The sequence below is a fragment of the Hippocampus zosterae genome, chromosome 14 (assembly GCF_025434085.1).
Source record: "Hippocampus zosterae strain Florida chromosome 14, ASM2543408v3, whole genome shotgun sequence".
Lineage (NCBI taxonomy): Eukaryota > Metazoa > Chordata > Actinopteri > Syngnathiformes > Syngnathidae > Hippocampus > Hippocampus zosterae.
The window spans coordinates 772,743-798,256 of NC_067464.1; the positions used below are offsets into that span (position 1 = coordinate 772,743).

Below are 25,514 nucleotides of genomic sequence, written 5' to 3' on the forward strand. Positions count from 1 at the left end.
TGTTAGCGGTCAGCCGTCTCCAATTGGAGCTTGCGATCAAAGCTGTCGAGAGACATGTTTGCAAAGTTTCATCTGCAACTCAGCGATGACATAGTCAAAGAATGTTTTGTCAAAATATGGTCAAAAGTCTGGAGCGCCACGAGCGGCATTTTCAAACTGTTCGCGCGAGCTGGTGTTGGTGCGATGCAAAGGTGCGCCCCTGACTCCGTGTGTCACGCTAAGGTAGGCACGGATACCTTTTTTTATTTTTATTTTTTTTTTACAAACCGAGTCTTGAATCGAGTTCATTTTTCTTTTTGGCTCACTTCCGGTCCGTTGTGTGTGTTGCTCATGATTGCGGAGCGATCTTGGGAGGGTGGCTGCTTGAAAATGACTTCTAACTCGCACTGAATTTACTGAGTAGTTGTTTTCATCGACTGCCTTTGTTTTAGCCGAGTCAGAAAATATATCCTGAAGTTGTATTTTTACGTAATATTACTAAACTCATAATTTGACTTTAAAAAACTAATGTAACGTCAACACTGAACATTTAATCGTCTACCTCGTAGATTGGCGATTTTTTAAAACGCATTTCCTTTTCTTAGGGATGGGTGGGGTTTGTCCCCCCCCCTCTTTTTTTGCGACGAATATTTTGAATATTAATCAGTTTTTATTATGGGAAATGATTTTTGGGGTAACCGTATGATTACATTTTACTTACCTTTTACAAAATATGTCCACTACTCTTGTAAAATGTTTTTTTAATCACAATATTTTATTTTGTTATTTAAAAGTCAAAATATTGGAAAAAAGAAATAAAATCAGCGAAAATAAGTATCCACGATTGAGTTTGCCCTGAACCCTCAAATTGACACCACTCCTGAATTTAAGCAGTAGTCGTAACATGTAAACGGTTTCTATAAAATATTAATTTTTAATATTTAATATTAATATAATAATATTTTATGGAAAGTAGGGAAAATGTAATAATTTAGAAAACGATCGCAATGGTTGAAATTGAGTTCTGTTCCGCTTCCTATGTTTTTTTTTGAAAGGATCCGCTGCGTAAGCCCCACCGACCAATCACGAGTGAGCATTTTTCGCGCTGGTTGGCCTCACAGTTTGAGTTGCCCGCAAAAGCCTTTTTCACTCCACTTGAATGAAATTCGTCCCTTGACGCCATGGAGCAACTCCGCGTTCTCGTTTAAGCCGCCGCCGGGACGTCCAGCCAGTAGGTAACCCCCCGAACGCCGCCGTTCCCTTTTACCGCCAAGGCCGGGTCCATCGAAGCCAACTCGGGGACTTTCTAGCTGGGAAAGGGCACACTTGCCGGGGGCCCAGCATCCATTTTAAACGAGAGGCGGCTAGTTAGCCGACGCTAACTCTGGCTGCTACTTTTCAATGGTCTTCAATGGGCTTCGCTAGTTAGCATTTTTTCCCCAAACGAGCTGTCATGGCGTCGACAAAGTGACTTTTTTGACCGAGTCGGAGCCGAACACTTAATTTCGCCGACCGTACTCGTTGAACCATCTCAAGTGCAATTCGGTTGTGAGTTGAGTTTTTTCTCGCGATGGTGTTTTTTGGCCTTTGTGCGGCGGCATTGTCTAGTTGCTGCTTAATGGCTGACGGTGGCGAGTAGCTCGAAATGGAATGACAATACGGGACCGCCTGCCTGTTACAGGCCCTTTCCACTGGAATAGCAGCTAAAATGTTTCACGAGGATGACTGAAGCTCGTGATTCAAAAGTACGTCAACACAGTGGCAAGCAGTTGGAAAAAAAAATCGCAAGGTGCTCGGAAGACAGGATACGTCGATCCACGATGAGAGACTCCCAACATCGCTAACAAATGCGCCGGGGCTGCTGCATTAGTTTACAGGCACGTTTTTTATTTTCTTGAACGCGTCAGCTGTTCGCCTTTCCGCGGCTTTTCCAGACAGCGATGCGCTCATTGGGCATCGCTGCACGCGGTTCCTGCCCTCCTCCGTGAGCCCCCCCCCCCAATCACCGCAGACTGCAGCTAGCCGATAGCTTGTCCTTTCTCCAAGGAGGACTCTGATTCGGAAGGGGGCCGCCGGGGATAGCGCCCACCTGTTCGGCTATAAGTGTCGCCCCTTTGCGCTACGACGTGTGCGGGTGAGAGTGAGAGTGTGACTTGCTCTCAGTTAGCTTTCAAAACAGCAGGCAGGAAACCACAACAATGCAACTGGGACTTGGTGTGACAGGTGCAGGTTTCTCTTGAGCCCCCAAGCGTTCTGTTCCTGCCCCAACTATTCATTTGGGTGAAAAGGATGTTTTTAAAGTGTCCAATTCGAGTGCTGCTTTCCAGAGATGGCGACGTGCAAATAATTTAACACCGGCGAATACTTAACAGCTTTGACGTCGGCATTCCTTGAGTGTTTCATGGTGTGCTGGTATCAATCGATTGCTTTCACTGTATGAAAACACAAAAACGATTATTTTACTTTGTCTCTGAAAGGGAGTTTCACCTCTTGGGGTTGTTTGTCGAACATATCCGCCACAATAAACAAGCGTTTACTGCAATATCATAATTTTACCTCTTTGTCTTCAATCTAGTGAAAATCGGATACTGCGGGTGAGAAAGCATGAAAGGCGAGGTCAAAATATGACTTGACAATAATGTGTTGTTTGCGTGCTGTGACCCGGTGAAGGTGAAGATTTGAGACTTGCACGTGTGTGTGACCCTGTCGCATCTGTGCCGTTTCGCCAGAGCGTGTGTTAAAAGGACTCGGATGGAATGGACAGCAAAGGGAGCTCCTTGCCTTCCATGCCCGAGCCGGCCAACCCCGTCAGCATGAAGCAGCCGCCGGAGTCTCGCGGCGACCCCTCCCTGCTCATGGACCAGGCCGCCGCGCAACTGGCGGCCACGTTGCAGGACGGCGTGCTCCAGAAGATGTCCGGCCACGGCCACGAGAGGCTCAAGGACCTCACGTCTCTGGTGCTCAACGGCGATCAGGACGCCATCCCCAAGCTGTGCGCCGCCGAGACGCCCGTCCCCAAGGGCGCCGAAGCCCCCCCTTCCAACGGAACCCATCAGCACACGTGCGCTCCGCACGGCGAGCCGGAGCTGAAGGTGACCGTTCCCCAGGTGGTCACGGCGCCGCTCTTTGAGCCGTGCTCGGCCGGCGGCACCAGCTTGTCCGCCGTCGTCCAAGGTGCGGCGTCGGCGCCCGAGGAAAGACAGGAAGTGAAGAAGCGGCGGGGCAGACCCCAGAAACCAAAAGCTCAACCCGCCCTCGGCGCTTCCGCCCTACCCGAAGATGCTCTCGGTCCTGCTTTGGAGGCAGCGGATGAGGTTAGTTTTCACTTTTCATCAGCTCCTTCCACCTCGTTTGTTAGCAGCGTAAAGAAACCGGGTGAACCCCCAGCTAGCCAAACTCACGTTAAACGGGACTCGGGACAGACCTGCCACCATTTAGATTGCCTCCAAATAATCCCAAACAAAGTTCGGATGTTCTAATAGGCTTTTCCTGACATTTTTGTAGTCGCAAGCCACGGTCCGCAGAGAGCTTCCGCAGCATCAGAAGGATCTCATTGTTGAAAGGTATCGGTCAGGAGAAGGGTACAAAAGAATTTCCAAGGCCTTAAATATGCCCTGGAACACAGTGAAGACAGTCGTCGTCAAGTGGAGAAAGTATGGCACAACGGTGACACTGCCCAGAACTGGACGCCCCTCCAAAAACAATGAAAAGATGCCGAGAAATCTGGTCAGGGAGGCTGCCGAGAGGCCAACACTGAAGGAGCGGCAGGAACTTCTGGCAAGTACTGGCTGTCTCCGGTCTTCTTTGCATCTCTGGGCAATGGGCTAGGCTAGCAAAAACACGTGTGCCAAATTGTGCTCTGGTCCCATGAAACCTGGATCGATTTTTTTTGTTTTGTTTTCTTTCCTCCAGCAAGTTAGGTGCTTAAATGGTGGCAAATGTGTGCGGACTCTCATTTAACACGAGTTTGAATGTGACTGGTCATTTCTTGAACACAGCCAAGATGGTGCGTTGTTTATTTTGACACCCCCGCCACATTTGAGTTATACGGCGCATAGGGTCACGTCAATCGTGGGGATGGGGGAAGATTTTTAATTTTTAATCCAAGAAATTTGGCAATCCTTGAAGTTTTTAAAAAAATGATATCAGCTCAAAACCTCCTCAAGTTTTGTGTTATCATTTGGCGCCGTGTTTATTTCAGGCTGTCTGGGGATCCTTACTCCATCAGTGAGCTTTAAAAATGACACGTAATCTTTACATCCGCTGTTTACAGGTTTTAACATTGCCAAAAAGTTGTCCAGTTGGTGACAGCTGGGGGGGGGGGGGGGGGACAATTTCATTTTTTTGACTGGTGACAAGGTGCAATTTAGCTTGTTTCCATGCATGGTTGTGTCCGAAAAACCGCCTTGAAAATGCTTGATGCAAAAAGCATGACTGTCAAACTTTCCAAACCCGTGTTGCCCAGCCCTTGCGACTTCTATTTCATTCTTTACGCCTGTAGTGAATTCTGTGGTCACAATAACTTCTCTCTGAAGTGACTTGAAATATCCACAAAAGATGACTTGACTCTCAAAAGTGTGCATTCCCCCCCCCCCCCCCCCCCCCCCCGCCCCTTGGTCTTGGTCTTTTCTTCTTCTAGCCCGCAGTCGTCTCTGAGCCGTCACCAGTTGCCACGGAAGCGCCGTCTTTGCCCAGCAGCTTCTCCGTCGGCGACGTGGTCTGGACCAAGGTGTCGGGGTACCCCTGGTGGCCCTGCATCGTGACCACCGACCCTGAACGGAACCACCACGTCAAACCCAAACCCAACGGTGACTTCCCTTCTCAGTCGGGCACCCAGTCGGAATATTCCCTCTAATCTCAGTTTTTTTTTTTTTTTGTTGGTTTTTTTTTTTTGGAATAGCGAAAAGTACGTCGGGCTTCCTTTATCACGTGCAGTATTTTGGAGATGCTCCTGAGAGGGGCTACATTTTTGAGAAGAACATGGTGTCCTTTGCTCGAGAAAGCCAGTACCAGGAGCTCAGCCTGCGCAACAAGCAGCCGGCCGCACACGTCCTTCACAAAAAGGTACTTTTAAACCTCACAATAAAGTAAAAAAAAAAGGGGGGGGGTTGCATCTTAACGGATAAGTGTCCCAATTTGCAACCGCTATGCAAGCATTTCCAAATATGGGCAAACTTGCACCCGGACGTTGTTGCCCTTGCGCACCGCCCGGCGTTGGAACACGAAGAAAGTTAAACTTAAGTGCAGTGTGAAAAGGCCTTGAGCATCATCTCCAAGTTCCTATGAAAACTTTTTTTTTTTTCAGTTTGCCTTCGTGTGTTCGCCTCGTTCTCTCTGATTTTAAGGCGTTAAAATGTCTGAAATTCATCTTTCAAGTCTCAAACTGAATCAAGACGTACGCCTGTCACTGTGAAATAGTTTTAGAAGTGATTATTCCAGAGATATTTATTCGTCGTTAAAGTAAATGACAAAACTATTTTTCCCCCTAGAATATTTTTTATTTGTATTTTTTTAAATTAACCACCCATTGTTGTCTATTTGGTATTGTAAAAACAACTAAACAGCAATTCAGTAATACCACACGAGAGAGGAGGGGGGGGGGGGGGTTGTTTCGGTCATTGTTGTCCCAAGTAAAAACAGATGTTTCCAAAGCTCTTATTTTGGTGGAACACAAAATGTGATGGATCAGCACCAAAACCATCTGCGGCTGCCGCGCTCACGGATTTATTTATTCCACTTTATGCGAGCCAACTTAAAACAAACCTCAGCTCAGAAAGGCTTGTAAGATGGGTCGCCTCGAAGTCCTCCGTCATTCCTTTCGGTCGTCTCGCGTTCCCTGCAGACGCTTCATTCCGTGCCCCGCAAAATGCGACCGCAGTGGAAGATGGGCGTCATCCAGGCCACCGAGGCGCTGGCCATGTCGCTGGATGACCGCCTGGCCAACTTCATCTTCATGTACGACGATAACGGGCCCCACCTCAACCCCTGCATCCTGGACAAGCTCAAGCCGGAGTCCGGCGCGGAGGCGGAGGCCCGGCTCTCCATGGGCGTGGTGGCCGCGGCCAAAGACGGGCCGCGGCTGAACGGGGGCCATCTGAAGACCGGCCCGCAGAGGAAGAAGAAAGACGCCGACGCTCCGCCGCAGGTTCGGCCAGATGACTTTTCCCCTCCCGCTTCCACTTCTGCAATCCATGTGCATTTGAACAATGTCGACGTTTGGCTCGCTAGGAGCCGGCGGTACCCGTCAAGAAGAAGCCGAGACCCAAACAAGGCGGCTCCCCTCTCGAGACGGACGGAAGGAGGAAAACGTCAACGGGTCCGGCCAAGAAGAGGACGTTGGGAGAAGCTTCGGCTCGGGGTCAGTTGCGACGGGACGCTTTTTACACGGCCGCCTTGCCTTTTAAACTATACTTGCTGCTTTGTGCTTTTTAGGTAAGAGAGGCCCGAAGCAAATGGCCAAAAGGACCACCGAGTTGGACGCAGCAGTGGAACAGCAGCCCAAAAAGAGACGAAAACATGTGAGCTTTCCTCAGAGTCTCCTGCGTGCGAGGCAGCAAACGCATACGACGAGCATTCTCCATCGACAGGACCAGGCCTGGATGGTGGCGGAAGCCCGCCGCAAGCCCGGCGGGAGGAGCTGGAAAGCGGACCAAGAAGGGAAAGCAAGCAAGCGAGCACTAAAAAAGCGTCAAGCGCTACTTGCAGGTATTGAAACCTCGCGACATTCAAGTGGTGTCGTTGAGCAAGGAGGAAGCGCAACCAAACATGATTTACATGAGCTTGCACGAGTCTGATAAAAGCAAGCTTCGACTAGCTAGACCTGGCCGACCCTCTTTGTTGCCCCCCCCCCCCCCCCAATTCTGACGAATCAGTAATTCGCGCCATTTTCCAGAGTCAATACTGGTGTGCAGTCTGGGGAATCGGCCGCTGGTAGCTCTGAGGTGGTGAAAAAGCTTCTCGGGGGGGGGGGGGGTCGGGTGGGGCATGGATGAGATTGGCCCAGAGATCTGAAAGGCTCGGGATGTTGAGGACAAAAAAAAAGAAGGAAAGACAGATTTACATCCCTAGGCAAGCAATGTGGCGTATCGCTCAATATCAACTGGTGAGGGGGGTGTGGGGGGGGGTCACCTCCGTTCCTAACGTGCCGGCTGGCGTTCAAATTCAAGACCTGACACCAAAACGTCAATGTGAGATATTGATCAAACTTGACAGGATCACTCCGGTTCCCCTTCAAATTTCTCGAAACGGGTCAGCGGGGGTGCCGTCGACTTGAAGCCCCCCGATCCGCGCGACCGCTTGGTGAAAATGTTCCCACCCTGCAGATGAGCAAGAGGTGGAGAATCCAAAGCGCAAAAGGAAGCGGAAGCAGGATGGAGAGAACCTCGGGGAGCCTGTCAAGACCAAAAAAAGACGCTCCTTCCTTTGTCCCGAACCTGAGGTGAGTGCCCCCCCCCCCCCCCCCCCCCCCCCCCCCTCAAGTCCGCCAAGGTTCAAACCGGCCTTACTTACGACGACGGTTGCGCGCAGGGGTCCGGCAGCGAAGGGTGCCCCGATTCGCCGGGCGACAGCCTGGACGGGATGAAAAAAGGAGAGCGCAAGAAAGAGTTCGCCTGCCAGGTTGGTCTCAAGCACTTTTGGCTCGGTTGCTTATTATTATTTTTTTTGGGGGGGGAGGTAAGTCAAAGTCCCGTTTACCTTGGTGCTGTGTCGCAGGCGTGCGAGCAGGCGGGCGAGGACCTGGTCCCCTGCGAAGGGCAGTGCGGCGGCATGTTCCATCTCCACTGTCTGGGCGGAAGCTTCGAGCCGGACGACAAGCTGCTGTGTCGGCCGTGCAGCACGGGTGAGCGCTCGCGCGACGCGTCGCGGCTTTTGCGGAGCGCCGTGTCCTCCTCCTCCTCACGCCGACTTCTTCTTATTTCTTGGCCCAGGGCTTCACCCGTGCTTCACGTGCAAGCAGTCGGACGGCGACGTGCGGCGCTGCCACGTGGCGCACTGCGGCAAATTCTACCACGAGGTGTGCGCCCGCCTCAGCCCGCTCACCGTGTTTGACAACAAAGGTTTCCGCTGCCCGCTGCACACCTGCCTCAGCTGCCACTACGGCTGCCGCACGCAGACCAAGTCCACCAAAGGTTCGCTCCGCTGCCGACGCGGACTCGGGTATCGCGTGACTCGGCTCGACTTTTTTTTGGGCCCGGCGTATTCGCAGGGCGGTTGATGCGCTGCCTGCGCTGCCCGGTGGCCTACCACGTGGGCGACCAGTGCGTGGCGGCGGGCAGCGAGATGATCACCAACACCGCCATCGTCTGCACCAACCATTTCAACGCCAAGAAGGGATACAGCCACCACAGTCACGTCAACGTCAGCTGGTGCTTCGTCTGCTCCAAAGGTGGCCGTAATGACCGTACACAAGAAAATGGAAGACTTTTCGGTGCGCCAATTTAAAAAAAACAAAACAAAAATTGTGAAATGTGTGCTCCTCGCCAGGAGGTCAGCTGCTGTGCTGCGAGTCTTGTCCCGCCGCCTTCCACCCCGACTGCCTGAACATCGCCATGCCCGACGGCAGCTGGTTCTGCAACGACTGCCGTGCGGGCAAGAAGCCCAAATACCGGGACATCATCTGGGTCAAACTGGGAACTTACCGGTGGGGGGGGGGGCCGCGCCGTGAACGTCTCCATGTTTTCCCACCCAAACCTTCCACATCGCTCCGTAACGCCTGCGCTGTTTTCAGATGGTGGCCCGCAGAGATCCAGCACCCCCGCAACATTCCCACCAACATCCAGCACCTTCGCCACGAGATCGGTGAGTTCCCGGTCTTCTTCTTCGGCTCCAAGGACTACTTCTGGACCCACCAGGGCCGCGTCTTCCCCTACATGGAGGGCGACCGGGGAAGCAAATACCAGAAAAACGGCATCGGGAAAGTCTTCAAGACGGGTAAGGATTCAAACGGCATTGGTCAATCTGAACGCCAGCAGAAAATTTGAAGCGTTTCCCTTTCTTCAGCGTTGCTAGAAGCTGAATCTCGATTCAAGGAGATGAAGATGAAGCGAGAGGCCAAGGAAGCGCAGGAGAAAAATCGAAAACCGCCCCCGTATAAATTTATCAAGGTGGGCTATAAAACTGTGGCACCGGACAATTTTGACACGACGGGCTGCAACGCATGACCACAAAATAATTGGTTCACCCTTTAAAAAAAAGCTAAACATTCCATTTGCCACAAAAAATCAGGGAAATAGTTGGGGGAAAATTCATTCATTCATTCATCTTCCTAACCGCTTGATCCTCACTAGGGTCGCGGGGGGTGCTGGAGCCTATCCCAGCTGTCTCCGGGCAGTAGGCGGGGGACACCCTGAATCGGTTGCCAGCCAATCGCAGGGCACACAGAGACGAACAACCATTCGCACTCACACTCACACCTAGGGACAATTTCGAGTGTTCAATCAGCCTGCCACGCACGTTTTTGGAATGTGGGAGGAAACCGGAGCACCCGGAGAAAACCCACGCAGGCCCGGGGAGAACATGCAAACTCCACACAGGGAGGCCGGAGCTGGAATCGAACCCGGTACCTCTGCACTGTGAAGCCGACGTGCTAACCACTGGACTACCGGGCCGCCCTAGTTGGGGGAAAATAAATATTGAAATTAGTAATAAAAAAAATTACGCTATTATATGAAAAATGATTAAAAGGGCGGGCCCACAAATTGGTTTGAATTGTCGTTTGGGAAGCGCGGAACAAGGATTTCTGGAAAAAATTCAAAGCTAGTTTGACATCAGTCGAAATAAAGCAAATCCAGAAGAGTGGAAAACAGTCTTTTTCCATTTTCGTAATGTGAAGGGTAAATTTTTTTTTTTTTTTTTAAATCAATTGGAATGTTTTTGGGGGGGGCGGCTAATAAAATAATTCCCGTTGACCCTACCCGTCAGGTCAACAAAGCGGTGGGCAAGGTGCAAGTGTACGCGGCCGACGTGTCGGAGATCCCCAAGTGCAACTGCAAGCCGTCGGTGGAGCGTCCGTGCGGCTTTGAGTCGGAGTGCCTGAACCGCATGCTGCAGTACGAGTGCCACCCGCAGGTGTGTCCCAGCGGCGAGCGCTGCTGCAACCAGGACTTCACCAAGCGCCTCTACCCGGACACCAAGATCGTCAAGACGCCCGGCAAGGGCTGGGGACTCGTCGCCCTGCGCGACATCAAGAAGGTCAAGCGCCCTCGCCACACAACACGAAATACATCCCACCTGCGCTTCGACGTAGCGACTCGGAGCCGCGTCAAGCGACGCGTTTATTTTGGGTTTTCAAGTTTTAGTGCACGTTTCGCCAGCTTTTTAAATCCTTATCTGTTCATCCGCCAGGGAGAGTTTGTGAACGAGTACATCGGCGAGCTGATCGACGAGGACGAATGCCGGGCCAGGATCAAATACGCTCACGAGAACAACATCACCGACTTCTACATGCTAACTATCGACAAGGTACGTCTGTGTCACTATGAAGATGTCACTTCCCAGGCCTGAGGCGCCGGGGCAGGGGCAGAGAAGCTTCGAGAGGGAGGGCGCGGCCAGGCCATTACAAGATTTGAAATCAAATCATAGGATCTCTGATGTGCTCCCTCCTACGAGCTCCAGTTAGGAGGCGAGCAGCAGTACTGTGGACCAACTGGAGACACTGCACGGAGGATCAGCTGACTCCAAAGTCAAATCCATGACAATAATCCAGCCGGGATGTGACGAATTTGTGACTGACTGCTTCAAAGTGCTCTTGAGAAAGGACAAAGAAACTGAATTTGACAATGGAGCCAATTTGCTGGTCCGGTTTTAAAATCACTGTCCAGTTTAAGACCCAAGTTCGGAACTGTTGTCTCAAGATAACGCTTAAGAATGAAGCGATATCTGAATTCTGAAGCGATACTGTTAAAACGCCTAAAATGAGATTTTTAAAAAAAATGATGGTACACGAGTGTACGCGTCTGGTATAAACGCGCTGCTCTGTGGTGCGCACGGGTGCCGTTGCTTCCAGCGGCTCCTTTTCCACCGGCAGCGACATGAATGACACGGTATTGCGTTGGGAACGTTGCATGACAGTGGACTGTAACGTCACAGTTGTCAATACCACAAACGAACGCCACGGCCCGAATGTTGGAATCCTTCAAAGCGGATGCCCAGAACCATCACCCCTGTTGAATTTGTCTCTCAAGGACCGAATCATCGACGCCGGTCCCAAGGGGAACTTCTCTCGCTTCATGAACCACAGCTGTCAGCCCAACTGCGAGACGCAGAAGTGGACCGTCAACGGAGACACGCGCGTCGGACTGTTTGCCGTCTGCGACATCCCAGCGGGTATTTTTATTATTTATTTTTTGTCATGCTCGTAGGCCATTGCCACCACCACAACAACAACGCTTTTATACACGTCATGTACAAAGCCAGCGATTCTTGCTAGCTTAGCGCTGTACACAAACCATTAAAAAGAAAGAAAAAAAAGTATGCTTCGATCTTTTGAAAGATCTGACTCTGCTGTCCATTTTGGCTGGCAGGCACCGAGCTGACGTTCAACTACAACTTGGACTGTTTGGGCAACGAAAAGACAGTGTGTCGCTGCGGCGCCCCCAACTGCAGCGGCTTCCTGGGAGATCGTCCCAAGGTGAAAACTAAACCACGAGCACAAATGTTACACACCAAACTCTTCGCTTCTTAACATTCCGCTTTATGTGATGACTGTAAAGTACAATGAAAGACGCCGCAATTTTTTTTTGGGGGGGGGGGTGAAACGGATTAAATGCATTCCCATTCATTCCAATGGAGCCATATAATCTGAGATGGGAGTGATTTTGAATCTTTGAACGCCATCGTGCAACAGATTAGTCCTAAATCAAGGTGTCGCCGTGGTATTCGTTTTCCTGTCCTTGATGGCGTGACCCGCCGTCGGCAGAACTCCAACGGTCAGGTGGCCGATCCCAAAGGCAAAAGGCTGAAACGCAAGTACAGGAAGCGGCGGACGGAGGGCAAGAAGTCGGACGACGAGTGTTTCCGCTGCGGCGACGGAGGACAGCTGGTCATCTGCGGAAAGAAGACGTGCACCAAAGCTTTCCACCTGTCGTGCCTCAACCTCTCCAAGCGGCCTTTTGGTCAGTACAGATGGATATTGGAATTGGTGGAAAAGTCCACCAACTTTTGTGTTGATGAGTAAAACTGGGGTTGGGAGCTAATTTGTCAAACTTGGAGGGTGGAGCCATTGAAGAAAATGGTCGCTAATGGTGGACTTTCTAGGGGGCGCTACAGAGAGCAGTGTGGATAATTATGTGAAGAGTAATGTACCGTTTGCCGTCAGGCCGCTGGGACTGCCCGTGGCACCACTGCGACGTCTGCGGCAAGAACTCGGACGCCTTCTGCCAGCTGTGCCCCAACTCCTTCTGCAAGGCCCACCAGGAGGGGGCGCTGCGTGCCTGGCCTCCCACCGGCCAACTGTGCTGCCTGGACCACGACGAGCACCAGGATGGCGCCGTCCTTGCCACCGCTGCCGCCGCCCATCCAAAGGGCCCCGGGAAGACCCAAGTCAAGAAAGCCAAGAGGAAAGCGGCCGAAGCTTAAAACAAACACGTTAAATCTCGGCCATCAGGGAACGAGCTCGCCGATGACACTTTTTCCTTTTTGTCCTCCTGCACTGACCTATCCATTTCCTGTCCTGGAAAATTTCCACCAAACTGCCTTTTTTTTTTTTTTTTAATTGTAAACATCTTTAGGGTTAGTCAAGGCTCATACTCGAGTCCCCTTCACTTTTAGTTTCCATTAAAACCAAAAAGTAGCGGTAAAAATAAATTAGCAGGGCTTGTCCGACATGTTGCCAAATGTATTTGTTATTCTAATATATAGCGTATAAATAGTAAATATATATTTGTACATCCCAGGAATGACTACCTTGTACTGTACTTAGTCCAGTAGTGTCCCTCACTTTTTTTTTTTCTTGGTGGTAATATCCAACAGGAGATCATAGCAATAATAGATTATGTTGGGAGAGGGGTGCGTGTACCCTGTGACAAACACTACTGAGACGTTGAAGGGTTCCAAGCACATTTTGTACTCTTCGTTTGGATCGTAACTTCTAGTTTCTAGTCTCTAATTAAAAAAAAAAAGAGAGGAATCAGTTCCTGAATCCTAAAACGGCAGCAAAAGTCTTTTCAAGGATTCGGTGCTTGCTTGCACTTTAAGTCCATGAAAGACGAGAAAAATCGGTGCTTGAATACACCAATCGCGAAAAGGCGGCTTTTGTCCACTGTTCTTTAGTCTGTGCTTGAAGGCGCGCGCTGAAAATGTGGCTTCTGTTCGTTAGAAGGAATCGTTGCTCCAATGCACAGCGGGATATAAAAAGGTGGCTTTTGTCTAGTTTTTGTTTTTTTCTTATTTATTTCACCAAATTTGTCCCACTGAGATCAAAAACCTTTTTTTTCTCTTTTTTGGGGGGGGGAGAAAGAGACCTCGTCTCATTAATCAGTCGAGAATGCAGGTTGGGTAATCCAAATGCAGTTTTAAGTTTGTTCGGAGGAAGTCGGTACTCAAATGTACCCAGACTTCGGTTGGCTTTCATAGAGACCTCCGCACCCCCCACGCTAATGTTATGAAGTCCACCGTGAAATTTACGTTTTTACTTTATTATATGTCTGCCCGCCGCACCCAAGAGAAAAAGTCTTGTTTGACCTCTCCTGATTGTGACCTCTGAACTGTGTGCCTAATTTCCTACGGTGCCTGAACGCATCCTCGTCAAGTGCGGATTTTTTTTTTTGGGGGGGGGGGGCGTTTTCTGACCTTCATTGCGCGAACGTTTTGTGTGCGTGTCTCGAATGTAGTGTATTGTTGTGAGGTGAGCACTGTTTAACTGCCTTGTAACTACTGTCCCTCTGAAACCACAGACTAATATGTACATACTGTATAAGTGCCCATAGTGATGCCTTCTATTGTAAATATAACATTGTTTTTCCTCATATTATTCTTGTGGATGCTTTTGTGTATGTGTGTGTGTGCGCTTATTTTCCAGGAAAAAGAATTGCTAACAGATGGTAATTAATTACGATCTTATGTAAAATATTAGGGGGAAATGTGTTTCCAGCATTTCCCCCATTATTAGTGAAAATGTTTGTTTTTTAATAATTTCTTGAGTTTAATTTTTTTTCCTAGATGCATGTCAGTTGGCTGGGCTATGGTCGACTCATCAGCCTCACAGTGCAGAGGAGCAGGGTTTGATTCCGGACTTCCTCGATGGAGTTTGCATGTTCTCCTCGTGCCTATGTGGGTTTTCTCCGGGTATTCCAGTTTCCTCTCACATTCCCAAAAAACGTGTGGCAGGTTAGTGAAAAGCTAAACCAAAATTATACTCTATTTGTGCATGCGTATTAAAATATGTGTTAATGTTATAAATTACAGTAGGTTTTTTTTTTTTACTTTGTCGAGTGCTGACGCCTCTCGCGTTTTGGCGGGGAGGCAACATGACTCAAACGCCATCGACGGAAAAGACTGGACTTTCAAGTTAAAGTGCCATGTCACGAAAAACACTTTTTTTTCAAAAGAACGGGGTTTAATCCAGAACACCGCATTGACTAATATTTTTAATGCAAAAAAATGACAATGCGTATTTTATTTGAATCTGAAAAGCTACCCAAACTTTGAATAGACACTTTTATTTTTTTATACCACGAACTAAACGTATTTCCGTCTCTCTTCACTCAAACATGATAATGAAAGTATACACGGCCATATAGAGTACCATATAATAATGACCAGAAAACAAATCGACACGCATTTTGGCATAGAAACATTTATAAATACAGTGATAATTATCTGAATGTTTTTAACTGTCGCGCCAACGGTCGGATGACGTCAGAGGAAGCGTTGCTCCTCAATGCCCCCGGTTAGGCCTCCGTGTTGAGTTCCGAGAGAGAGACGGCAAGGGCATGAAGATCGGAGCCGGGTACTCCAATGTTGTGCAGTTATTTAAGCGTCGTGGTTTTGTATTTATGTGCCTCCTCCCCAACCCTGGGAGTCTCATTTCCTTCGTTTTGACAAACATTTAGCCTAGCATGGTAGCTAGCTAACGCTCCAGGTAACAATACAGTAATAAACAAAAGTCCAAGGTAGCGGCGAGCGAGCGAGACGGAAAAAGGAAAGCTTCCACATGGCGTTAATCCTGTTTACGAGGTCGAGGGCACCATTAATGACAACCTCCAGGTCGTTAAACAACGATCTACGAAAAGCCAAAGGTAAGGAGTCATTTATTTTACTTATTAATTTGTTAGGCCTCAGCGTACCTATGTGTGTGTTGGGCAGGCGGGGGGTGCTTGCCGTAGCCAACTAGCTCGTTCACATTAGCATTTGTGGTAGTTTTCCGTCCGGGAGTTGTCGGATGACTCATTGTAGCCGTAAGAATGCTAAAAAAAAAAGAAATAAAAAAGTGGCTACTCACTGAACGTTTCCAAGTGTTCAGAGAATTCGGGAATGAGGTCATGTGAGGACAGCGGCTTTGGTCGCATTGGATGAGAGGAGCCGGTTGCCAAGGCAGCACCGTCGTCTTCTCCCTCCAAAATATTGATCATGGAAGATGTTTTGGTTATTACGGGTGGGGGGCGGGGGGGATTACTATTACAAACTGTCCACGTGCTGCGAAACTGGAAAGTAACTTCAATTGTGTCCAATAGATCATGTTTTAAAAAGCTAGTACTTGTGTAGATTTAGTTTCTTATAATTAGGATATCAATGAGTTAAACTCGATTACAATCGGTCACATAAAAATTAGGATTGGGAGACGACCCCTCCATCGCTGAGCCATGCCGCCCCACATGAACGCAGCGTGCATCCATTTTCCAACATTTTAAACATGTGCTTACATTTTGATGATGATGATGATTAATTTGCACTGCGCTTGCATTGGGATGTCGATTTGAATTCACTTCATTGCTCAGTTCTAATACAACCAAATTTCTTTGGTGCGAGCGCGTGTGCGTGTGGCCACGAGAAGTCTCGAGAAAGGCCGAAGTGCAACCGTGACAGTTGAAAGCTGGTCAAGGTGCATACTGTACGCACAAGGTCGGCGATAGTGCAGATTAGAGTGCAATAAAGTCTCTTTGCTAAGGATGCACAAATTCGATGTTTGAATTTCTCCCTTTGTGTGCCACGTCCTTCATCGACTCCCTCTGTCGCTCTCCAACCCGCTGTGACTTGTCACTGTGTTCTGCAAGCAAGTCGCGTAAAAGACGCGTTGCCCTGGTGCTCGGTGAAAATCGAAACAAACACTTGACCCCGATTAGCATCGATGGGCCGCACGTTGCGTTGACACCGCTCGGAGTCAAACGGCTGAACTGCTGAATGTTTGTTCGTCAAAAGCTACCCAACACCCTCGACTAAGCCAGTTCCATTATTTCCAGTCCCTTCCCCCTGGGTCGTTTCGAAGCGACGTGCTTCCAGTACACTCTGTGCGCGTGATTGTGTGTGCATGTGTTTATGATGGAAGTGGGGGGGGCGTGGCCCGGCCACCTGTTCTCTAGCGATTGGTCCAAAGCATTCGCAGGCCTCTCCCCGGGCTTCCTGGGCCGTCAACAGAGTGTCACTCATTAGCCCACTTCATTAGGTACACCCTCCTGTTGCCATCCGGAGCGAGCGCTGCGTCAGAAATGACGTCTTTGTAAAGACGGCGGTCGGCATTGGATGTCTCGCTTTTGGTTCCATCGCTAATCAATATTTTTGCGTCCTCACAGGGAAGCTCAAAGATGCCTCCTGCTTCAACTGCACTGCGTTAAGACTCTCCAGTCAGAGGTGAGAGCATCAAATCCAGGCAGAAAGCCTTTATTCATTTTCTTTGCCTTGACTTGCAAGCAAAAGCTAGCTTTAGGCTAGCACACACCGCGAAACGAGCTAATGAAACTGGCATCAATGTCACATTGTAAAGCAATGGGTACACAAAAACGGTGCAGCAACACATGTAGACAGACGGTATAACAATTACCTAGTGGCATGTATTCTTTATCCTCTATGCACAACTTTGTTTTGTTTTTTTGTGTGTGTGGGGGGGGTGTTATATGCATGCTTATTGCCTCATGGGGACCAAGGTGCACATTCCAGAAGGAACTAAATATGGAAGGCACAATGCAAATGAATTTTTTGAGGCCAATGCTTATTTTGCAGAGTACAATTCTAATAACGAGTGAATTGGTTTATTTATATATAATTAATTTTTAAAAAACATTTTGGGGGGGGCCTTCATGATTAAAACATGTATTTTTTGGGGGGGGGGCTGGAACGTAACTGCATCGAATAATTTTGGTTTGCGTCTTCACAGACTCGACGAGTTGCGATTAGTCAGCGCAGCCCAGCTCTCTCAGTCGAGCCCCTCGCCCCGCTCGACCGTCGCCCACCGCCGGAGCTCGGACTCGGGTCAGCTATTATGCGCCCGGGTGACCCCTCCGCCGTACGCCGGCATTTCCAGCGGCACCAAGCCGTGGCGGCGGGACGTGCGCTGGCTCCACGCCTCGCCGGCTCGGCGGGACGACTCCAAGGTGGAGAAATCGCTGCGCTCGCTGAAGGACAAGATGAAGCTGGAGGAAGGCGGGCCCGTGTACAGTCCCGCCTCCGACGCCGAGCCCGTCCGACGCACGCTGGGCCAGCGAGTACTGGACGAAATCAAACATTACTACCACGGCTTCAGGCTGCTCTTCGTGGACACGGGCATCGCCGGACGCATGCTGTGGCGGGTGCTCAACGGCCACGGCCTGTCCCGCCGGGAGAGAAGACAGGTCGGGCCCCAATCGGGAATGCCATGGCCGCCAACGCCACGCGGCTTTACTCACTCACACTGTGTGTGTGTGTGTACGTACACATGCATGCACACACACACTTCCTGTTTTAAAACGTGTGTCCTCCCCCTGACCCCCCACCAGTTCCTCCGCACCTGCGCGGACGTCTTCCGCCTGCTGCCCTTCCTGGTTTTCATCATCGTCCCCTTCATGGAGTTCCTGTTGCCCGTGGCGCTCAAGCTGTTCCCCAACATGCTGCCGTCCACTTTCGAGACGCAGTCCAAAAAGGTAAGCTGACATCCGACAGGAACGTTCACGGCGGGTGTTCCTTAAAAAAAAAAAAATCGGCTCCTTTGCTCATGACCGCTTCCACGCAGGAGGAGAGGTTGAAAAAGGAGCTTCGCGTCAAGCTGGAGATGGCCAAGTTCTTGCAGGACACCATCGAGGAGATCGCCTTGCGTAACAAGGCGGCCCAAAGTGACGTGGCCGAAGAGTTCTCCACATTTTTCCAGAAGGTTCGTGAGTGGCGACCGATCGCAATCTCCTTTTGGGGACCTCGCCTGGCAATTTTCCATGGCTTTCCTAGATCCGCAACTCGGGCGAGCGTCCCAGCAACGAGCAGATCTTGCGCTTCTCCAAACTGTTTGAGGACGAGCTGACGCTGGACAACCTGACCCGCCCCCAGTTGGTGGCGCTGTGCCGCCTGCTGGAGCTTCAGTCCATTGGCACCAACAACTTCCTGCGCTTCCAACTCATCATGAAGCTGAGGAACATTCGCGCCGACGATAAGGTTGATCGCCCCCCCCCCCCCCCCCCCCCAGACAACACCAAAAGCCGAGCAAATATTGATATTTCTGAATCGTTTCAAGGGTAGCATGAAATGATCTCTTAAATCAAGCCGAAACTGATTTTTGGTGGCCAGCATCCAAAGATGTTTCAGGCAAAAAAAAATCATTTTGTGTCAAAATATGACTGGCTTTTATTTTTAAGGGGTGCGGCTTTTATTTTTAAGGGGTGCGGGGGGGGGGTGTCAATATGTAAACTAGTTTGTCTATATCATAAAATGATATGAAACCAATGAATTATTCACGAACCCTAGCGGAATTCTGTTTATGTAAAAGTATTTTTTTTTAATGATCAATCTGAATGTTATTACTGATGGTTGATGAGATTTTTATCCATGAAGCAAATTTTATTTTTATTTTTTTTTAGAATAAATGTGGTACAGCATTGTTTAATCCTAAAAATAATTCACTCTCAGTGTCATTCAAATTTATGAACCACGCATTTCAATTCACGACCGATATTTTTATTATTAAAAAAAAAAATTTTGGGGGGGGTGGGGGGGCTTCCATCCCACTGAATTTCTGTGTCCTCCTTCCCAGCTGATTGCCGAGGAGGGGGTGGAGAGCCTCAACGTGAACGAGGTGCAGAGCGCCTGTCGGGTTCGAGGGATGAGGTCGCTGGGCGTCACCGAGGAGCGACTCCGAGAGCAGCTCGGCCAGGTGCCTTCCACTGACCTACTCCACAGCGTGCCCCCCCCCCCCCCCCCATTCCGACCTCTCCTATTTGAGTTTGTCAACTGGGCTCTCCATTCGCAGTGGCTGGAACTTCACCTGAAGCAGCAGATCCCCACCTCCCTGCTGCTGCTGTCCCGGGCCATGTACCTGCCCGACACGCTGTCCCCCGCCGACCAGCTGAAGAGCACCCTGCAGACGCTCCCCGAGATGGTGGTACGTCCGCCATCGCCGTCTCCGGCTATCGGCCCGCCGCGTCGCCGTCTTCCGGTCTTGACCCTCCGTGACCCGCCCGCAGACGAAGGAGGCCCAGATGATGGTGGCGGAGATGGAGCTGTCCAAAGTGGACAACAAGACCAAAGTGGAGACCACGCTGCAAGAGGAAGCCGCCATTCGCCAGGACAACAAGGAAAGGGAGATGGAGAGGCTGGCCGACGCTGCCGAGAAGGCCGCCAGGGTACACACGCGCCGTTCCCGTTCCGAAAAGACGTTTCAAAACGTCACCGGGAGCGAATGAGTCCCGCTGACGCTTGCTTGCCCGCCGCAGGACGGCGAGGAGCCGGAAACCCGAGCCAGCGGCCAGCCGTCGCCTCAGGCCGACCTGCTCAGGGACACGGCGCCCGTCGTCGAAGGAGTTAAGGTCCTCTTTCCATTCATTTTTCTTCTTGTGGCTTTGTGGCGCCGTTTTTGTTTGCTCTCTTCTTCTTCTTCTTCTTCTTCACCTTTGCCTTCATCTTCTTGCGCGCCGGCACAGTTTGAAGCGTGGCGGACATTCCTGCGTTCCCAGGTTAGCTTGGGCGCTACGTCGTGCCATCTGCTCCTCTCCCGAATGATCCCGCGCTCGCTCGCGCAGATTTCTGTCCACGTGGCGCTCGTCCGCCGACTCGTGAAATTCCTGCCGAGACGAATTTCAACGTGAACCAACATCTCCTTCCCGATTTTCTCCCCGATGTTTTGCTCACCCTTGTCCTTGTGGAACGGCGCTTGCGCTTCATTCCGCCGCGGTTCATCTCCGTCTTTCCTCGTGCTTCAAAGGGCGAGGAGATCACCAAGGAGGAGATCGACCTGATCAGCGACGCCTGCTCCAAACTGAAGGAGCAGAAGAAGCTGCTGACGTTGGAGAAGGAGGAGCTGGAGGAACTCAAGGACGACGTGCAGGAGTACAGCGAGGTGCCTTCGCTCGCTCGCACTTGTTCAAAGTTGCAATACCTTTTGCTTTTATTTATAGACGTATTTTGAATCGACAGATTTGTTTGACATTTTCAACAAAAGTGCAGGAAATTTTTTAAAAAAGTACAGCGAGCTTGGCAGCTCTTTCATTCCACAAGACGTACTTGTACGTCGTTTTAAAATGAGGCCAGTAGGTGGCAGTGGTGCCTCACATTTCTACGTTTTTTTTTTGGCCCTGGAATCACCATTTCCATGAAACGTTGCCATTTTGTAATGCCGATTACTGAAGAACGGAAAAAGATTTTCTTCTGCTGAAAGAAGAGCATCCAAACTTTATTTTGGTAGGCTCCGTGTTTCTATAGCATTCGGAGCAGATATTCTGAGGGTCTTGCAAGATCAGTCCAAATCCAGGAAAACGCTTGGGATTGAAGGGGGGGGATGCTCCAGTGAAGACGGCTGCGATCGAAGGCGACGACCCCGACGGCCGCTCATTTGTCTTGTCGGTGTCCGGCAGGACCTGGAGGAGATCAAGAAGGAGCTCTCCAAGACGGGCCAGGAGAAGGCGGTGTGCGAGTCCAAGGCCAGCCAGCGTCTGTCCAAGAGGGTCAACCGCATGATCGGACGTATGGACAAGATCATCGGGGAGCTGGAGAAGGACAAGGTCATCCTGGACGGACAGATGGACGGCGGAACCACGCCGCCCGTCGGGTAAGGGACGGACGGGAGAAGCGCCTCCCGCCGCCGTTGTCGTCGTCGTTGTCGTCGCGTCATCTTCATCGTCATCCTCCTCCTCGTCATCGTCCTCGCTTGCTCGCGGTGGAGATCGATTAGCATCTTTCAAATCAAGCGTTTGACGCTCCCGAACGGCCTGTCAACGTTTACGGCTTATTCGTGACTCAATATAGAGAAGCCCCGAGGTAAGATGAGCCGCACTCGTTGGATTTTTTTTTGGGGGGGGGGGGGCGCGTTTGTGATTTCAAAGCATTTCCAATCTGCATCTCCGGATCTCGACCGATGTGATCTTTTTAGCATCAATGATCACTACAGGAAGCTTGCCGGGAGACCGTTGATTGGTGCGATCTTGGGAGGGGAGGAGCCAGAATGCAGCATGCCCCGCCCTGCCCTGCCCTGCCCCGCCCCCCCCCACCCTAACCAAACGCACACAAACAACACAACAAATTAAACATCTCCAGCGCCTCTTGCACCCCCGCCCAAGCCGGTAACGCATTTTCCTCTATCCAGTCTCTTCTACGCCTTCAGGGAGAACCTGATCAGCATCGACGAGCTCATCGGCGTCATGCGGCAGATCCAGAACATTCCCGAGCACAAGCTGCAGAGCATCGCCGAGACGCTCGACGACAACAAGGATGGCAAGATTGACATCGACGACGTCATCAAGGTGCGTCGACGGGACGGGCGCCTTTCCACTTTTACCGGATTTTTTTTTTTCTTTCTTGGAGCACATTTAAAAGTGGCTCACGTTGGTTTTTTTTTTTTTTTTTTTGGAAAATAAAACTTGCACGGCTAGTCTGAAAAGTTGCAAGATCAATGCCCCTGCTGTGGCTTTGTGGTAGTCTCCTCTCTCGACCTTTCTCCTCCCTTTCACATTGTCCCATTGGGGGCGTGGCGGGTGCACACTAGAAAAGGACAGAAATGGTCTTTGCAGCTTTACACTACTGCCACCTACAGGACATAAAGGGAACAGGAACTATTGTCCTTCTGGGCTTTTCCGTCAGTGACCAGTCTTTGTCCTCCTATTGCAAATTTTTTTTTTTTTTTTAATGACTGTTGTGAATTCACGTCACATTTTGTCATGGGTCTCAAATATCCGTTCCCTTTGTACGCTCGTCCTTTCAAATTCCAGTTTGCTCGCATGATCGCAAAAGCGGCTTGCAAAACAACCTCAAGAAGAGAAATGTTGTCAGTGTCGGCCTTTTTCAAACGCGTCTTCATGGTCTCCCTCTGTAGTCGCCACTTTAGAAATGGAAACACGATTGTTCTCTGTGGTCAGGAGAAGAACTCGCTTTGTTGATATCTAAATTGCCCCACTGGAGCCCCATGAAAAAAGAAAATTACCCCCCCCCCCCCGTCCAAAAACTGCAACGCGATGCAATCCGCTCAAAGACATTTTTCAAGGTCATTTGCCTGCGGCGCAGCGGGAGCGACTGCGGCTCATTTTGCCTTGGGGCGGCAGAGGGGGGGGGGGGCTGAACCCATGGCTGGTCTCACTTTGAGCCCCGATTTGCTTGCGGCGCAGGTGGTGGAGCTGATCGACAAGGAGGACATCGACATCACCACCACGCAGGTGGCCGACATCATGACCATGCTGCAGAAGGAGGAGAAGCTGATCGAGAAGGAGAAGGCCAAGGACAAGGCGGAGAAGGAGCAGGCGGCCAACCTCAATGGCTAGAAGAGGAAAGACCGGCGAGGGAGGGGGGGCAAAGCTTTCGCAGGTGAACTCAACTATTGGCGACCTTGCGAAAACAAAACTGGAGCAGCTCCTCGTTGCCTCGAGATGGCGCTCGCGTGTTGTTTTCTTATTTATTGGAGCACGGCACACGTCGGGAGTCGTCCGTCGGCGAAAAGCTCAACAAAGCCGATGCTTTCTGCACTTTAGTAAAACGCCATTCCTCCTCCTCCTCGTTCATCTCGACCGGACACTCGCTTTCACCAAAGAAGACGCGCTTCAAATCATTTCATTTTCGCGCCGCTTCATTTTTTCCCCCTTTTCATCGTCAACGCGCCACGTCAACGTCAAAGCCGTCCTCTTGTTGTTGCGCCGTAGGAACGCCACAACAATTCATATTCAGCGTTTATTTTTATCATCATGATACATTTTTTGTATGATTGTTTAGCGCTTGTCGTGACTTGTTTTTATGATGATTTTGGTGTTATTTGCTTTGGACTGCCGGCGCGGTGGCAAAGAAAAAAAAAACAAAGTCCGCTGCGCATCGATAAAAATGAAACTCGTTGCCACAGGGGGCAGCGTTGGAGATATGAGATGGAGGCTTTTTTTCTTTGATTTTTTTTTTTTTTAACGCTCATTTAATCCACTGGCTCGGTCGCAGAGGGTGACGGAAATCCTCGTACTGTAAACGAATCAGAAATAGTTTGCGATTTGACAGCTTGTTGATTGTCGCCGCAGTGATTGCGGCGCCACCGAAGCAGCTTGCACCAAAAGACGACGCCGACTCGTGAGTCTTAGCGCACATTGCATGTGTCGATAATTTTTTTTTTTTTACTTTTGAAACTTGATGCAAATTTTGTGGGATTTATTATTATTTTTTTGTGGGTGTGCTTTTGAGGACGCTAGACTTGAAATGTACTGAGACAGAAAAAAGGTGTCATTATTTTTCCCAATCAGATGAATATAATTGTCAAAAAAGAAAATGCACAATGTACAAAAAAAAAAATAAATGAAATGAATAACCAAACACTCCCCGACATTCTTTCCTCTCGCTTGTATAGGAGAGAGAAAAGCTTTTTTTTTGGTTGGTTGTTTGGGGAGTGGGAGGGGACATAAAGATATTGGCCACTAGAGGGCAGCGCAGACACGCCGAAAACCTGAATGCTGAATTCTAAAAGAAGACAAAAGTGGCTCCAATTCCTTTTCACCCGAAGACCTCATCCTCAATTGCTCCCCTAATTTGACATCCGAAATCCTCTTTTGAAAGCCCAATTCCAAACCCGAACGCACGTGTGAGCCTCTAATCCTCCCTTGCCACCCTCACCCCAAAATCTGTCTTGGGAGCCCTGGCCCACAATCTCCAACGGCTTTGAAATCCACAACCTTCGCTTGAAACTGTAAGGCAATCTTGAAAGCCGCACGCAGCCTCGGAAGCCCACCTGTGACTTTGGAGTGACCCCCGACGAGCCGGAGACGAGCCGGAGAGCCCGATCCGGTTCTGGCGGCGCCCCGTGACATCGAGCGTGACAATTGTCGGATTGACCCACTTTGTCCTTTCAACTCCTGAATTTCAATGCGCGCCCATTTCACGCCTAAACGCCCCCCCCTCCCCACCTGAGTCAGAGTTTCAGAACGGTGCAAAAAGTCCAATTATGTCCCATAATGCGCGTGCACTTGTTGCAATCCAAGAATTCACCGCCATCGATCATCCAAGAACACAATTTGACGCCCAGTCGGCGTGTTTGGAAGAGTTGCAATTTTTTTTTTTTGGCCAAAAACGTTTTTCATCCCAGATTGGGGGTCTGCCCTAAAAGCGCTTGATGCGCACCCCCGGTCTCCGCAGGGACCGCCCTCCTCCTTCCTCCTTCTTCCGTCAAGGTTATCCAAGGAACTCTCCCCCAAAAACACCAAAGCAAAACTTGTTTTCACTCTTTACTTTCGCTTTTTCGTCAGTGGTAGTTTCTCGTTCTTGTGGCTTCTCCTCACGAGGGTCCCGGGCCACTGTGGAGCCCATCGCAGCTGTTTTGGGGCCCTCGACTTTATTTATTTGGCCCCAAATAATGACTTCAAAATTCAAATCAAGCTCATTCCATTTCCCCCAAATGGACATTTTTTCTAGACAATAAACCCCAAAATCTATCTGTGCATCCGCGTGTGTACGCGTCAAATGCGTTTTCTTCGTTTTCTTTGTTGAAATCAAAGTTGGTATCACATCAATTTTGTGTGCGTTCAATAATAAGGAACTACAATTTGGTTCATACAAACTTCAAAATGTTCTCAAATGTTTGCCTGACTTGAACTATCGTGTTATTACATGTTCCATATCTGCGATGAATTGATTTCATGTTGTTGTTGCCGTGATTATTATAATCCATTTTATTTCGGATTATTGAAAAGATTTTTTTCCCCCCCTCATTTTTTTTGTACATACTTTGTCATTCCCATTTAAAATATTTTTGATGTATCTATTTTTTTTTTACTCAAATACAATTATTGAATTCAAAGTTTTACTTATTTATGTAAATGCCACTTTTTGTGGTTGACATTGTTTTGATTCTTCATTTTCACGGCTTCCGATATCTGAAAGGAGGAAAACGAGACGAGCTCCCGTAACCTGATTTGATGGTCGTCGCGCAAATGAAAGTGCGCTTGGTCCCGTGTTGCCGATGCGTGCGCGGA

The 25,514-nt window shown here is 49.8% G+C and overlaps 2 protein-coding genes across 4 annotated transcripts; both read left to right on the forward strand.

Moving 5' to 3' along the window:
• Nucleotides 1–1,052: 1,052 nt before the first annotated feature.
• On the forward strand, nt 1,053–13,943 carry nsd2 (nuclear receptor binding SET domain protein 2). Of its 2 annotated transcripts, XM_052086987.1 has the most exons (23): nt 1,053–1,214; nt 2,709–3,293; nt 3,484–3,756; nt 4,619–4,787; nt 4,880–5,043; nt 5,822–6,124; nt 6,208–6,337; nt 6,412–6,497; nt 6,567–6,684; nt 7,302–7,417; nt 7,507–7,596; nt 7,693–7,819; nt 7,908–8,108; nt 8,186–8,365; nt 8,464–8,620; nt 8,708–8,910; nt 8,980–9,083; nt 9,901–10,170; nt 10,324–10,440; nt 11,163–11,304; nt 11,502–11,608; nt 11,897–12,092; nt 12,296–13,943. In XM_052086987.1, exons 2-23 carry the CDS (start codon nt 2,736–2,738, stop codon nt 12,553–12,555), a joined length of 4,071 nt encoding a protein of 1,356 aa, XP_051942947.1. In that variant the 5' UTR covers nt 1,053–1,214; nt 2,709–2,735; the 3' UTR covers nt 12,556–13,943. The 2 variants fall into 2 exon arrangements, with proteins under 2 accessions (XP_051942947.1, XP_051942948.1); XM_052086988.1 differs by lacking the exon at nt 3,484–3,756 and having other exon boundaries at nt 1,054–1,214.
• Nucleotides 13,944–14,850: 907 nt separating this feature from the next.
• letm1 (leucine zipper-EF-hand containing transmembrane protein 1) lies at nt 14,851–23,344 on the forward strand. 2 transcript variants are annotated; one of them, XM_052087045.1, is made up of 15 exons: nt 14,851–15,215; nt 16,707–16,764; nt 17,288–17,741; nt 17,886–18,029; nt 18,119–18,256; nt 18,328–18,531; nt 19,127–19,246; nt 19,343–19,474; nt 19,557–19,715; nt 19,806–19,898; nt 20,013–20,045; nt 20,294–20,428; nt 20,943–21,136; nt 21,671–21,827; nt 22,686–23,344. In XM_052087045.1, the coding sequence occupies exons 1-15, from the start codon at nt 15,131–15,133 to the stop codon at nt 22,836–22,838; spliced, it is 2,259 nt and encodes a 752-aa protein (XP_051943005.1). In that variant the 5' UTR covers nt 14,851–15,130; the 3' UTR covers nt 22,839–23,344. The 2 variants fall into 2 exon arrangements, with proteins under 2 accessions (XP_051943005.1, XP_051943006.1); XM_052087046.1 differs by lacking the exon at nt 20,013–20,045 and having other exon boundaries at nt 14,852–15,215.
• The last annotated feature ends 2,170 nt before the right edge of the window (nt 23,345–25,514 follow it).